The sequence below is a fragment of the Mustelus asterias genome, chromosome 17, assembly GCF_964213995.1.
Source record: "Mustelus asterias chromosome 17, sMusAst1.hap1.1, whole genome shotgun sequence".
Classification (NCBI taxonomy): domain Eukaryota; kingdom Metazoa; phylum Chordata; class Chondrichthyes; order Carcharhiniformes; family Triakidae; genus Mustelus; species Mustelus asterias.
The window spans coordinates 38,150,615-38,165,286 of record NC_135817.1 but is presented as its reverse complement, the minus strand read 5'-3'; the positions used below and the strand labels follow the sequence as shown (position 1 = coordinate 38,165,286).

Genomic DNA, 14,672 nt, shown 5'->3' with positions numbered 1-14,672 from the left:
CCGATTGACCCATTGTCACTGTCCACTTTTCCAACAAGACCATGGGCGTGTCCTGGAAACAGAATTGAAGTATTTATTGTCGTCATTGATTATTGTTCCAAATAGATTGAAGTGAATAGATTGCACAGCATCACGATGAAGGCAGTCATTCATTCCCTGAAGAGAATCTTCATGCCATGTGGTCATGCCTGGCCATTGTAGTGTCAGTCAATGGTCCACCGTTCGCTAACAAATTATTTCAGAACTTTGTGAAGGAATTTGAGTGTTACTAGCTCACCTAGATATTCTCAGGCACGTTTAGAAGCTAAAAGGGGAATTTGAAAATTCAAAAGAATTGATGAAAAAGAATGAGGATGGTGGCATGGCCCTTCTTAGTTACAAAACATCACTGCTACAAAATGGCTTTTCACCATCAGACTTGTTAATGAGAAGATGACGAAGAACTTCTAGCTCTTCAGTGGAAACTACAGCTTGATGTTAATTTCAGATGAAGATAAAGAGCAGCAGACATGCAAACAGGCTCATAACTTCAATTTCAGGCACAGAGCACAGGACTTAAACTGCTACAGACCAGGGACAGAATATGGATACAAGGCCAATAGAAGAAGACATATAAAAATAGAAAGAGCTTCACAACCAAGATCGGTAGCACGGTAGCACAGTGGTTAGCACTGCTGCTTCACAGCTCCAGGGTCCCCGGTTCGATTCCCGGCTCGGGTCACTGTCTGTGTGGAGTTTGCACATTCTCCTCGTGTCTGCGTGGGTTTCCTCCGGGTGCTCCGGTTTCCTCCCACAGTCCAAAGATGTGCGGGTTAGGTTGATTGGCCAGGTTAAAAATTGCCCCTTAGAGTCCTGAGATGCGTAGGTTAGAGGGATTAGCGGGTAAAATATGTGGGGGTCGGGCCTGGGTGGGATTGTGGTCGGTGCAGACTCGATGGGCCGAATGGCCTCCTTCTGCACTGTAGGGATTCTATGATTCTTAAGTTGGTCCAGGAAAATTATCAGCAGAAAGCTGAAGCTACCTTGATATCCTTGGAATAGAAGCTTGAGCTTATTATGTTGCAATGTCATGTGACCAAGTAATAGGAGGTGCGCATCAAGCTGTAAATAAATCATAGTTTTTGTGAGCTACAGTCTTGCGTAGCTTTTCTTGGGGAAATAGTCAAACCCTAAAGAAACAAACCCCAAACACAATATGAAACACTGACTATACTACCCCACCCCTCCACACGACCAGACACTTGACCACCCATCTCACCCGCTTCACTCGTTACCAAACCTGACTAATCCCCCACTGAGCCGACTGGACTATCCATCGACTCACCTCAACCATCCATCCACCTACCTGCCTAAATCGCCCATTCATTAATTCACTCACTTACTCGGATCTTTAAAAACTCAGCTAAATCTCGCTGCTGCTGTCATGAAAAGGGAATGTGTCTTTCCTTTCGTCTCATCTCCTCTTGCTCTCAGTGGCTTTCTCCAGGTATGTCTGCACCGGCCTTTAATCCTTCAACCAGCATCAGAAGATGCAGCTGAAAAATCATGAAAGGGTCACACCCCAACAATCTTCATGGGCACCTTCAGTGCACTCAGCATCAATGCCAACCGGAAGATCTGGGCCTTGTTTTTGTTGGGTACATTGTATATTTACAGATGTCTACCATGGGAAAAAAGAATGAAAAGGAGTGTATTTATATCTTTGGCCATGCACTGTATGTATATTTTTAAACCATCTGTCATGGGCATGTTATTTTCCTGAGTCCAAGGCCCCGTGTTGTACAATAATTTATCACAAGAGTACATGGAAAGGGGAGGAATGAGCATTGAGGTATAATTAGTGTCCAGTTTTTTGGGTAGAGAATATAGTCAAACAACACACATCCAACGGTCTGCATCCAGCAGGGTTTTATAGAATGGAGCTTTTTTTTCCAGGCTTATTTATTTGAGATGCCAATCATGATTCTTTAAGAGAAGTAAAGTGTTAAGTGATGTCAGCTTTGATTTTAGTAGCACTACTTGTCCTGCTGAATGGAAAGGCCAGATACAAGTAGGATGTCTGGTCATTATCTCTGCTTCTTGTGGGATCTTGCTGTTTGAAAACTGCCATATTTCCCCTACGGTGCTCCAGTTCAATAAGTACTTCATTGGCTTTGAAACACTTTGGAGCATTCTGAGGTTGTGAAAGTGCAAGGTAGAAGAAAAAACAATGAATATACAACACCTTACATCATGTCTCTCGAGCATTGCAGTGCACTTGATTTCAATGACATTGTGCAGTTACTGCTGTTTGGGAAATCCAGGACTTTGATGTGAGCCAGTTTATCTGTTCTATGGATGGAATTCCTGAAAGGTGGTCAGGCCACAGGAATAACTTTGTGCTCCTCTTCAAATGACTCCATCAGAGTTGTCACATCCAACACCACAACACTGATATGTCAAATTAACACAAGAACTAGGAGCATGAGTAGGCAATTCAGCCCTGCTCTGCCATTCATTACAATCCTGGCTGGCCTCCTCTCAGCCTCATCTCCACCTTCCTGCCCACTTGCCATAATCCTTCATCCCTCTACTAATTACAAACCTATCTATGTCCTTAAATTAGTTTAGTGTTCTGGTGTCCACTGCACTCTGTTGGAGAACTCCCCAAATTCACAACCCTTTGAGTGAAGTAATTCTTCCTTATTTCTCTTTTAAATCTTCCATCCCTGAGCCTAAAACTATGGCTTCTCGTTCTAGAATGTCCAATAAGGGGAAACATCCACCTTGTCAATCCCCTTTTGGAATTACTTGCGTATTTTTAGGCTTCAGTTACAGTGCACACTCTGAATCAGAAGTGTGAATTGTGGTCCATGGCGCCATGTTCAAACGGGGTACGTGTAATTGTGGTTAGAATAAATAAAATGAGCCTATCTATTCTTCACCGTGTTCTCAAAGGTCACCTTATCTGATCAAAACTCTGTGCCTTGTCCTGTTAATTCTTTATTACTGCACCTAGGTGAGCTCGTCACAAGTGTGGGAAGATTAATGAACTAGATGCATTTGATTTCTGATTTGTTTTATCTCCTTCCATTCCTTCCATAAAGGCCTGGATCCATCCCAGTTTCGAGTTCATCACCAATATGTTAAAGATGAAGAAAATGAAGCTCTGTTGGGTGGCCCAACACAGCTTACCGATGAAGAAAAATACCGTGATGCAGAAAGGTTCAAGTTCGTGTGTCCAAAATGTGGAACAGAAAACATTTATGATAATGTATTTGATGGAAGTGTAAGTACAAAAGTATATGTAGTGAAAAGCTGTTCTTTGTCCTTTTGTAAGGCATTGGTTTGATAGGCAAAGTAGCAGACGCATGTAGTTTCAAGAAGGTCCTGGGTTTTAGCCACAGTCTATACTGAATCTGCCAATTCAAGGCAGGCCAGTGTTAGAGAGGTGGTCTGAATGCTGTTAAGTAAGAATATGAAAATCAATCCAGGTTCTTCTGCTGAGGAATGCGGGCAAGGTGAAAATTGAATCCACATTGATATCAAGAAGTGACAAATGATTGATGCTTCAGACTTTTCTCAAATATTCCTCTGTGGAAAAGGACAAATTCCACATTCTGGAATGCTTTGACACGGCAGCAATGAGCACTGCCATTGTTAACACTCCTCCTGGGAGTAACTATTTTCCCCTTCGAAGCAAACTTCAGCAGTCTCTTCTGGTGAAAGTTCATGTGTGGGATTCTCCGGCTGTGCTCGCCCCAAAACCGGAGAATCCCGACCGAGGTCAATGGACCTTTGCGTGGTTACACCAACCCCCCACCCCACTCCAGCCTAGTACGATTTCCATGGTGGGCGAGAGAGGAGAATTCCCCCCCCCGATGTTTGCATGTGGCAGCCCAATGAGTTACCAGTTCCTGTGCAATATACACAGGTTGCTATCCAATGAGGAAAAATAGAAGCAAAAGGCAAATTTATAAAAACTGTTCAGAAAAATAATCATTCCTTTCCACCTGCCAAACGGGGGAAAAAAGCAATAAAACAAGTCATTAGGGCACCCTTCCATTTCAGGACAGCCGCATTCAGGACTCTAGGCTTGTGAATTGTGCTGGAGCTATATGTTTCCAACTGCATTGGAATATCATTCTGTCTGGCATATAAATTTTACATTCCAAACGTCTTCTGAAATTTACATTCACAGATTAGAGTTACAAGCATGGAAAATTTTTGGATTGCCAAAAATAATGTAAAAGGGGCAAGAGTTTTTGTATTGATGCTTGGTAGCTGAATATTACTGTATACCAGCGTCTTGCTTTTCCTTGTCTGTAGCTGGAAACAGTGAGTGAGGAAGATACAATCTAATCATTCCTCTGGGTTTAGTTCTTTAACTAAATATGGGTGGCACGGTGGCACAGTGTTTAGCACTGCTGCCTCACAACGCCAGGGACCCGGGTTTGATTCCCGGCTTGGGTCACTGTCTGTGTGGAGTTTGCACATTCTCCCCAAGTCTGCGTGGCTTTCCTCCGGGTGCTCCGGTTTCCTCCCACAGTCCAAAGGTGTGCGGGTTAGATGGATTAGCCAAGCTAAATTGCCCCTTAATGTCAGGGGGACTAGCTAGGGTAAATGCATGGGGTTGTGGGGATAGGCCCTGGGTGGGATTGTGGTTGGTGCAGACTCAATGGGCCAAATGGCCTCCTCCTGCACTGTAGGATTCTATAGATATGGTGCTGTTCACACACCACAGACATATGAGCAGTTCTCATTTAGTGGGGAATGTTTAGTGTTTTTGCCGAGAAAATTATGACAGGCAAGTTGAGATCCCGAGAAGCACCATTTCTGGGGAAGCAAGATTTCTTTGTTTTTTTTAAAAAGAAGGTAAAGTTTGGTGCATTTTAATGTGGAGTCTTCATTTTCCTTTGCTCCCGCTGACCCATCCCTGTTTTTAAGAAAAAAAAACTGCTCTTGACATTCTCTAGAATGTTGTCCTCCTCTGTCATCAATCGCAAGAGGATGCGTTCCTATCAAACGTTGGTGCCAGATATTTTTTGTGACCTTGGATCTAAACCTAAAATCATAGAAAAATATGTAATCATCCTTTATTTTCCAGGGTTTTAAACACGCAGTAAATTATGAGATTGGGCGTCTTTGTAGACTTTGGATCTGAAAGCAAAGAACTCCTTATCTAAATTAAAAGTAATTATTTTAAGTTGATCTAGCGGAGCAGCAGATGTTTTGGATTTTTTCAGTCAAAACAATCCGGTTACTTAAGGAAAGTAAGGAGTAGGGCCTGGCACAGAGCAACAGTACTGAGCAACATCCTTGACTTTTGCTTCATTACAGCTGTAAACAAGATAGGGAGTTAATTGCGTGGACGTTGAGAACTTGCAGATGGGCTGACTGTTCAAAGGAGTGCATCACTGTAGGATCCCTTACACCTTCAAGTGTAGCGCATGAAAAAAGATCAATTTGAGTACAGAAGAAGTCTCATTTACTGATTCGTGACTGTTTTTAGGAATCAAGTTCTCTCCCATCACTGAAACGCTATGAATCATAATTATATATCTCACACGTGTCTCTCTTCCATTTTGTATCAGGGGCAGCAGATCCAACCCAGTTTGCTTCACTGCAGTAATATTGATTGTGATGCATTACCCATTCAGTATGAAGTACAGATGCGTAACAAGCTAACTTTGGACATCCGGCGACATATCAAAAGATACTATAGTGTAAGTATATGTAAAGAACTGTAGAACAGCACTTTGTGGATTGATCATTGGTCAAAACCAATCCTTGTGACTTTTTTGATACCTTAAGTGAATTCAACTGAACTATCATTTTCGTTGCTTAAGAAATCTTGAATGATGACTCTCGCGTTAAATGCAGGATCGCGTTTGCAAAAAATGTTTTACTTCCATTCAAAGTATATTTGGTGCTGTTTGGAAAAATGTTAAAATTGATGTATAAGCGATGCCTTATTCTGCTGGCAAAAGGGAGGATGCATTGCAAATAAGCTTGTGCAGGAGAGGCATTAGCTTATCTAAACTAAGAAATGAATAGGGGATGTTTTCTGAAGCAGGAACATTTCACCAGCTTGACAGTTGGCAGGCTGCCTGCTGCGTGGATTCATGAAAGCTAAGAATTACACTTTCATGAAATTTTCCTTACTAAATGCCCTGGTTAATCTGAAAGATAACCCACTGATTCAATTCATCCTTTGGCTGGGCGGTGCTTGTTACATCTTCATTCTGACAAAGCGTTTGTGTTAATCATTTGGCCCTCTAGTAGACACTCCAGGGCTGGTGCTTTTAAAATAAATGTGGCTGTGATAGCTCTTTAGTCTATTACACTTACAATAGAAGCAAAGAACTGGTAATTATAAATTCTGTGCAGTGATTGTAAAAGAAAGTGAGAATGGATGCAGCTCTTGTTGAGTGTTGTTGGGAAGTTTGTTCTGTTGCTTCCTTTTATTGAAGTGCCTGCCTTGGACCTTTCCATAAATACTTTGAGGCAAAGAGCTACAGCAGAAAGGCAGCTTGGGGATTTATATTTTCCTCCCAGAAAACCAGCAGTACTTGGGTAACTGGCTTTTTAGTTAAGTGTGTCAGATTCACCAGTATCTTTTTCAGTGGAAACATGTTTTAAGGCACTAATGGCGCAAAGAGGGCATCACACTTGCTTGGGGCTAAAATAATTTATTGCACAAGGTTTATTTAATAAGAATGATTGGCTAAAGGGTATGGTGTGCCTGGATGTTCCTAATTTTGAGGGTATCTGCTGCATTTTCCTCTCTCCCAGCTACTTTCTGTCTTATTCCGGGTAGGGAAATATCTTTGTCACTGCAGGTATTAAGAAATCATAGAAATCATAGAAACCCTACAGTGCAGAAGGAGGCCATTCGGCCCATCGAGTCTGCACCGACCACAATCCCACCCAGGCCCTACCCCCACATATTTACCTGCTAATCCCTCTAACCTATGCATCTCAGGGGTAATTTTAACCTGGCCAATCAACCTAACCCGCACATCTTTGGACTGTGGGAGGAAACCGGAGCACCCGGAGGAAACCCACGCAAACACGAGGAGAATGTGCAAACTCCACACAGACAGTGACCCAAGCCGGGAATCGAACTCGGGACCCTGGAGCTGTGAAGCAGCAGTGCTAACCACTGTGCTACCGTGCCGCCCCACGGAGTACAAAATTAGTACACTGGAACTTTGTGTTGTGGAGGGAAAAAAATTTTCAGGGTAAGAATACTGAAAGATTGAAAGAGATTAGTAATTTGAGATGGGATCCTGAGCAAACAAGGTTTGAAATTGCATCTTGGTTTATAAAACCCAACAACCCAAATTTCTCTCACTTTTTGAAAGAGTTCAAACAAATTTTGGCAACTGCTTTTCTTCCTTTCTGTAGCAGATAACATTTATATTCGTATCAGATTAGTATTTGTCCCTTAATGGCAATTACCCTAAATAATTTTCAGTGGATAAAGAGCCATTTAATTTCCGCCAAGCAGCATAGATTAAAAAATGGCATTCTTTTTAATAAAGAAGTAATTCCTAGTAGTATTGTACCCTGTGTGTAGTCATGCAGCCTATTTAAAAACAGGATTGTGAACTTTTTCCATCAACGTTGGACTGTTTGAGGCAGCCTCTTCCATGCTCTGAGCCAGTTCTCCAGATTCAGGAAGCATCCATTTTTTTAAGGTTGACTTGTTTTATGCAGTAATATTATTCTGTTAAAGAGCATGTTGATAAAAGGTAGTGATAGATGTTAGGTTTAACATTCTAAAATTTGGTTTTGTTGTCCTTAATCTTGTTGGAAACAAGTTGACCTACATGCCCCCCTTATGGCATGTTACACCTGTCTCTCTCAGAAACGTTTTGAATCACTTCAGATAAAATTAATGTAAGCAGCACGTTTATGTGCAGTAAGGACCCATGAACCGATATGAGATGAATGACTTGTTGGTCCAATTTGGAGGGAGAAATGCTGACTAAGATGTTGAATGGGTCTAGGGGATCCATAAAATGAAGCAGATTATACCATGGATTAGCCTATCTGCGAAGGCAGTACCTCTGACAGTGCTGCAGGTCTTCTGCATTGAATTAGCACATCAAGCTAGTTTATGTTCGATCTCAGAAGTGGAGCTTTGTAATCTCCTAATTATGTTAGGAGCTGTGGGTTTTAACAGAAAAAAGAAAAGACGTGGTTTACACACACAGATTCAAACTAACACAACAGATTTTATTGAAGAGCTGTTCTCTGCTCTGCACAAAATACAAAACTGAAAGTAAAACAGCAGCTTCTGCAAACATCCTAATGACATCATAAAATCATGTGAGCAACTCTTAAAGCAACCTGCAATCCTTTTAAATATATAACAAGCGTGAACACAGCATTCTAAATCAGAACCAGTAGCCAACCTATGAGTTTGTAAGATAGTTACTCTTCCCCTTTTTCTGATTGTAATACCATATTTGATGTTACGTGCAGATGAGTAAGACAACTTAACAACAGTCATTTGACTTCAGGTTGGTTTCAATGGCCCTGTGTTTTCAAAATACACCCCTTTGAGGGGGAGAGCTGACTGTAGGTGATTTAACCTGAGGATCACCACACCTCAGGCGAGAAGCAAGTTTGAGAAGATAGTTCTTCATGAATAACCTCAGCCAGTACAGTACAGGAGTTGAACCATCGTTGGCATCGCTCTGCATCACAAGCCACCTGTCCAGCCAACTAGCTCACTGAGCCTTGTAATGCCTTTGTCCTCCCTTATCTTGACTGTTTTAGCCAAGGGAGTTTGTGTTTTTAGCCGAGGGAATTTGTGGTAATTTTATGTTGAAAAAAAAACTGAAGTTGGAGCAGGTTCGACTGATCATTCTTTAGCTCCAAGTAAGTGGCTACCACAGGATCACTTCAAGATCTTAGAGATTTAACATTTTTCTTTGTGCAGAATTCAGATAATATTGCATCCTGAAGCTGATGCCAATATTTATGTTGGTGATTCCATTTGCAACACACTTTACAATGTGCAACTTTGCTCTCCATGTTTAAGGAATGATGTACTTGCATTGGAGGCAGGACAGCAAAAATTTACTAGATTGATCCCTGAGATGACAAGGTTGTCCTATGATGAGAGACGGAGTAAATTGGGTCTGCACTCTGGCGTTTAGAAGAATGAGAGGAGAAATTATCTAATTGAAGTATATAAATACTGAATGGGCTTGACAGGGATTGTTTTCCCTGGCAGGGGAATCTAGAACACTGTCTCCAGGTAAGGGACTGTTCATTTCGAACAGAGATGAGGAAAAATTTCTTGACTCAATGGGTTATGAATCTTTGGAATTTCCTACTCCAGGGGTGGATGCTCTTATCATTGAAGATGTTTAAGGCCAAAATAGACAGATATTTAGAAGGCATTGAAGGATAAGGGGAGTTAGTAGGGAAGTGTACTTGAAGTGGAAAATCAGCCATGTTTGTTTTGAACGGCAGAGCAGACTCGGTGACCTGATAGTCTACTCCTCCTGTTTCTGATGTTATTATTGAGGCTGCTGCAAGTAAATCTTGTGCAGTGGTTCCTGAGGCATTATTTGTTATGTCAAGATGTTGAGATTGCAAAAGAGGCAGTTAACACCTTTTAAATGGTCATTTCAACAGTCACACATATAGCGAATTGGTTGTAAGCAAGACATGTTACCATGAACAAATGCCACATGGCACATATGAATGTATCAACATTATTAGATGAAATGGATGATTACCTTTCAATAAATAAATTCCAGCAAATTGAGAGTTTGGAAAGCCATCTCGGTTTTACAGTCTCAGGCAGGAAGAGGTTATTTCTATCTCTTGTGCCAGGCTGTACTGCAAATTTGAGATTTGTCAACAAAAGTTATTTTACCTTTTCCACTCAAAGTCTTGTTGGGATGCAGAGTGTTGGAATCCACCCTTTGTGGAAGATTATACTTCGAATACATGGATTCCATCTCAACAGTTAAATAATGTTTGACAAACAGGATTACCCAGATATTCAAAGTAAACATGTTGCTTAGATTTTGTTGAGGAAGACAAAATAGTTAAGTAGTTGCTTCGCTCTGACTTTTAGAGGAGAAGCGCATGTGCCTTTCCTTTCATTTCCGACCATATACAGGATTAAATGTAAAATGGAGAAAGATCTCCTTTTTCTTAGACAGTTTCTTGGGTCGATAATGACTTGCTTCCACTTTGGTTCAATGGGTTCTGAGCTGGCAGTTATGTCTAATGTGCGATCTTCAGACTTTACCACATGCTGGCAGGTGATGTTTGGTGGAACAGGTATACGAGTTGTTGGGAGATTTATGCACTTGATTTTGCCTCAGTGTCTTCCCCTTGAATGTATTTGGTGCCGCCTTGAACGAACCTTCTTCACTTTGTTCGCGAGCCCAGGACTCCCATGGATCTGCAGGGATGTTTGTTTAAGTTTATGTTTATTTATTGGTGTCACAAGTAGTCTTACATTAACACTGCAATAAAGTTACTGTGCAGATCCCCTCGTCGCCACACTCCAACGCTTGTTCGGGTACACTGAGGGAAAATTTAGCACGGCCAATGCACCTAACCATCAAGTCTTTCAGACTGTGGGAAGAAACTGGAGCACCCAGACCCATGCAGACACGGGGCGAACATGCAGACTCCGCATAGACAGTGACCCAAGCCACGAATTGAAACCGAGTCCCTGGTGCTGTGAGGCAGCAGTGCTAACCACTGTGCCACCATGCTGTGGATTTGCAGGGATGTTTGATTTCTTCAGGTATGCTTTGAGGACATCCCTAAAGTGTTCCCATTGTCCTGGGAGTCTCCTGCCACAACTGAATTCAGAGTAGAGCAGTTGTTTTGGGAGTCTGGTGTTAAACACAAGAACGATCTGTCCTGCAGAGTGGAGCTGGTTTTGAGTGATTAGTGCCTCAAGGTGAAACACATTGTCTAGGGATAGAGTGCTGTTGTTGTACTGCCTTTCTTTCCACTGGATTTGGAGGATCTTATGAAGGCACCATATCTGGTACTTCTCCAGTGCTTTGAGATGCCTCAAAGGTTGGCCAAATCTCCAAAGCTGTTGCTCAGTAAACCACTGACCTTAATCTCAGGCAGATTTGCATTTAGGGATCTTGGGTGTCCCAAAGCACTTTACACCCAATGTGGGATTTTTGAAGCGTTTTCACTATTGTAATGTAGGAAATCTGGTCGCTAATTTGCAACACGGTAAGGTCTCAAAGAGAAACGTGCTAATGACCAGATAATTTGTTTCTTTTAGTGACTTTGGTTGAGGGATATATATTGGCTAGGGCACCAGCAATAACTCTCTTGCTCTCTTCCAAATAGTGCCATATTTCTTTTATGTGCACCTGTGTGTGCAGACATGCCTCTATTAAACATCTCATCTGAAAGAAAGCACCTCCAACAGTGCAGCACTCTTTTAGTAAGGCAATGAAACGTCAGCCTAAATTTTTGTGCTGAAGTCCTGGTATAGAACTTGAATCCATAATCTGTTCTCTCATGAGCGAGAATACTACCGACTGAGACATGGCTGATTCCATGATAACTTAAATAATGATAGCCCTGTACTAGGTGAAGAAAAATTGGTCCCCAGTTTGGTTTGAAGCTGAATGCTTGTCACTTCATGGCAGTTCCATGTGAGCAGGTCATCTTGATGACTGGAAAGCAAATTTGTCATCTCTTCCCATTTGGTTGAGTGGTGGACTGCACTAACCAGAATTCATTTAGACTTCACCCTTAAAGCTTCTAGTAGTAAGAACAAAAGATTAATTTGTTGCCAGGACATAATTTCTGCCGTGTTGTGGTGTAGTATTGCAGCTATCCTGTATGTTCACTGTCTGATGCTATTAATCATTTGTTAAGGAGCCCAAAGGCAGCTGTTGAAGCTCTATCACTTGCCTCGAATGGGAAAATTCCATTGGAGAGCATCAATGGAAATGGATGAAAGATGTCTGTTGTTTAACCAGTAATGTTAACCTTGGATTTGTTTATTTTCTTTATGGTCACAAATTCATACCCAACCTATTTAATCTAAATCTTCTATCTTTTGCTTGGACCCCAGTCCAAGTACTGGAATTGCTTTACATTAAAGTTTTTGGCATTAGGATGGGGAAAGTCAGATGAATATTTACTAAGTAATTTTGATTTGCAAACCTGTGTTTCATTTCTGTGAGGATGTGACTGTTCTTAAATGGTCTTCGGGAGTTGAATGCTTACTTTCTGAGCAGAAATTATCACCAGCATTTATGCAGCCGTGTGTTTTTATAGAGACAGAACCAAAGATTGTGTTTCAATCTAGAAACAGGTTCATTGTTATACATACTTAAGTGAAGAAATCTATCATCAAGCAGAGCGTATGGCACATGAGATACGAGAATGTCCTGTTATATGTGCTCTGCCCAAAGACAGATTCTTGGCTCATTGTTTGCTGATGCTTCATCCTAAACTGTTTTCTTGGCAATTTTTGTCAGTGGTGGTTTGCCATTGTTTCCCGCTCTCAGGGGCAGGGCGAGGGAGCAGGTGCCAAGTCTACCTCCGCTGGAATGGAAGTCAAGCCCACGCTGTTGGCATTATTTTGAACCACATGCTCACCAGCTAGCCAACTGAGCTAACTGGACCACCCCCACCCCCTTTACTAGAATACATCTCTCTCCGTGTATTTGGATTAAAATGTGCAAAGAATGAGGTGGAATGAGATTATTTTGTGTTTATCCCTTGGTTACACTTTTTTAGAAATGTTTGGAGTTGTCAGTAAACTGGACAGTTTGCTGATATTGCAGCTACTTGCACCTAGATACAAACCATAGTGTTACGATCAGGTGAGGACGATGGCTCCCCTCTTTTTCCTCTTGTCATTTGACTGTGATGGATTTTTAAAAGGATGTGTTTGCCAATTCAGTGAGCGTTTAACTGCTAATGTTCGCTTACTGTAAAGACACACATGCAGCTTTCTTTGAGCTTTTAAAAAGAAAAGAGGATCGTATTTCTTGTACTTAAACCCAGTCTAAATAAAAATAATAAACACACTCCGACTTCCCCACACACATATACTCAAAGTTCACACACCCACCGATAAGTTACAAAGTGGAAAGGATGGATTCAGGGCAGATTGTGGAAGCAGATATGATGGTGACTTTTAAGGGGTGTCCTGACAAATACATGAATAGGATGGGAATAGAGGGATATGGTCCCCGGAAGGGTTGGAGGGCTGAAGGGCCTGTTCCTGTACTGTAATTTTCTTCTTTGATTCAGCAGACTTTCTCTAGAGTCCAGCAAAAGTTAAAGGTATGCGGGTCTGGTTGATTGATGACCTGAATGGGTTTTGGCTGAGCTCAAAGCTTTCACTGGATCAAGCATCAAGATGTAGTGATGGAGGATTTATCAGCTCTTATGGAGTTGACATTTGTTGGGTTAAATTTGTAAATCTCACACCATCCACCTGCTGTAGGTAATCAACAGACTTGTCTTAAACTTGCAAATAGGGTGGAGAGAGAAGGACGGGAAGAAAGTGTCAACTCGGGGACCTGCTCTTTGGCTCTTTGTTTCTGTTCTGGTTAGCTGGCTTATCACATGATCTCCTCTCACCAACTACCCAGTTACTGAAAGATGGTAATGGCTAGTAGATTCTCAGCACATAATTTCTACTTGATTAGATTATGGCTGGAAGAATTCCTTTCTCAGCCAGAGTCCTCTGTCTGAAGTGGCGATCTAATGACTTGCACCCACTTAGGTGCTATCTGCATGTTCTGCAAATGAGTCCGGCAATGTGGCTCATTCGCATTCCTCTTTGATGGGTTTCTGCAGACGGGTTGACTCCATTTTAATGGCTTTGGTGTTTATAAAGTGGTACAGTGATGCAGATGTTCAGCCATCTTAGGAACTGCTGTGTCTAGTCACTGGAATATTGTTTCTGTCTTTTAAAACTCAATCAGTGATTTTCAACCCAGTAAATACAGAAAAGTTGTTTTTGATATAAAGCATGGCTTTGTAACAATGGAATCAACTATCTGCAAAGTATCTGAAGGTATAATGTTGAATGCATGAGATGGAATGAAGTTCCCTTGTGCCTGCTGCTTTTTGTTACACTTGGTATTTTCAGCTGACAGTCTCTGATACAGCTTTCTGGTCCCAAATTATTTTGTGCACAGCTGTCTATTAGGATCCTCATATGTATTGAGTGTAATTACTAAATCTCATGCTTTAAGTATGAGGACGATCACTCACTTCCCAATCCTGTCTAGGTAAATTTCTGTACCTGACAAGTTTAGGCCTTTTGGCTTCCGGTGCCATCATCAAACGCACTGAGGTCAGTGTTGCAAAGTAAACTTACTTTGCCTTCATGTCAGCAATGTTACCCATCTTTATAACCGCACTCCTTGCTGCACCGATCCTCCTTTCCCCACCAGACGCAGAGGTTACCTCTGAGTGAGGCTGCCAGCACATTGGCGGTAAAATTCAAGTTTGGTGAAGGTGCAAAGGATGGTGGTGTATCGGCCAGCCATTATACATCCCAGCATATTTTCTACTGAAGCTCCTTAGTGCTCAATTCTGGACACCACATTTAGGAAGAATGTGAAGGCTTTAGAGAAGGCGCCGAAAGGATTTCCAAGAATTGTTCCGGGGTGAGGAATTTCAATCTCCCTTATAGTGGCTTAGCGGTA

The 14,672-nt window shown here is 41.8% G+C and overlaps 1 protein-coding gene across 1 annotated transcript in view; it reads left to right on the top strand.

The window, feature by feature from the left end:
- Positions 1-14,672, top strand: part of pola1 (polymerase (DNA directed), alpha 1) — a 293,912-nt gene that overhangs the window by 162,962 nt on the left and 116,278 nt on the right. Inside the window, exons 33-34 of the mRNA XM_078232528.1 lie at positions 3,087-3,268; positions 5,574-5,705. Coding sequence (XP_078088654.1) covers positions 3,087-3,268; positions 5,574-5,705 — 314 coding nt within the window. The remainder of the gene's footprint in view (positions 1-3,086; positions 3,269-5,573; positions 5,706-14,672) is intronic.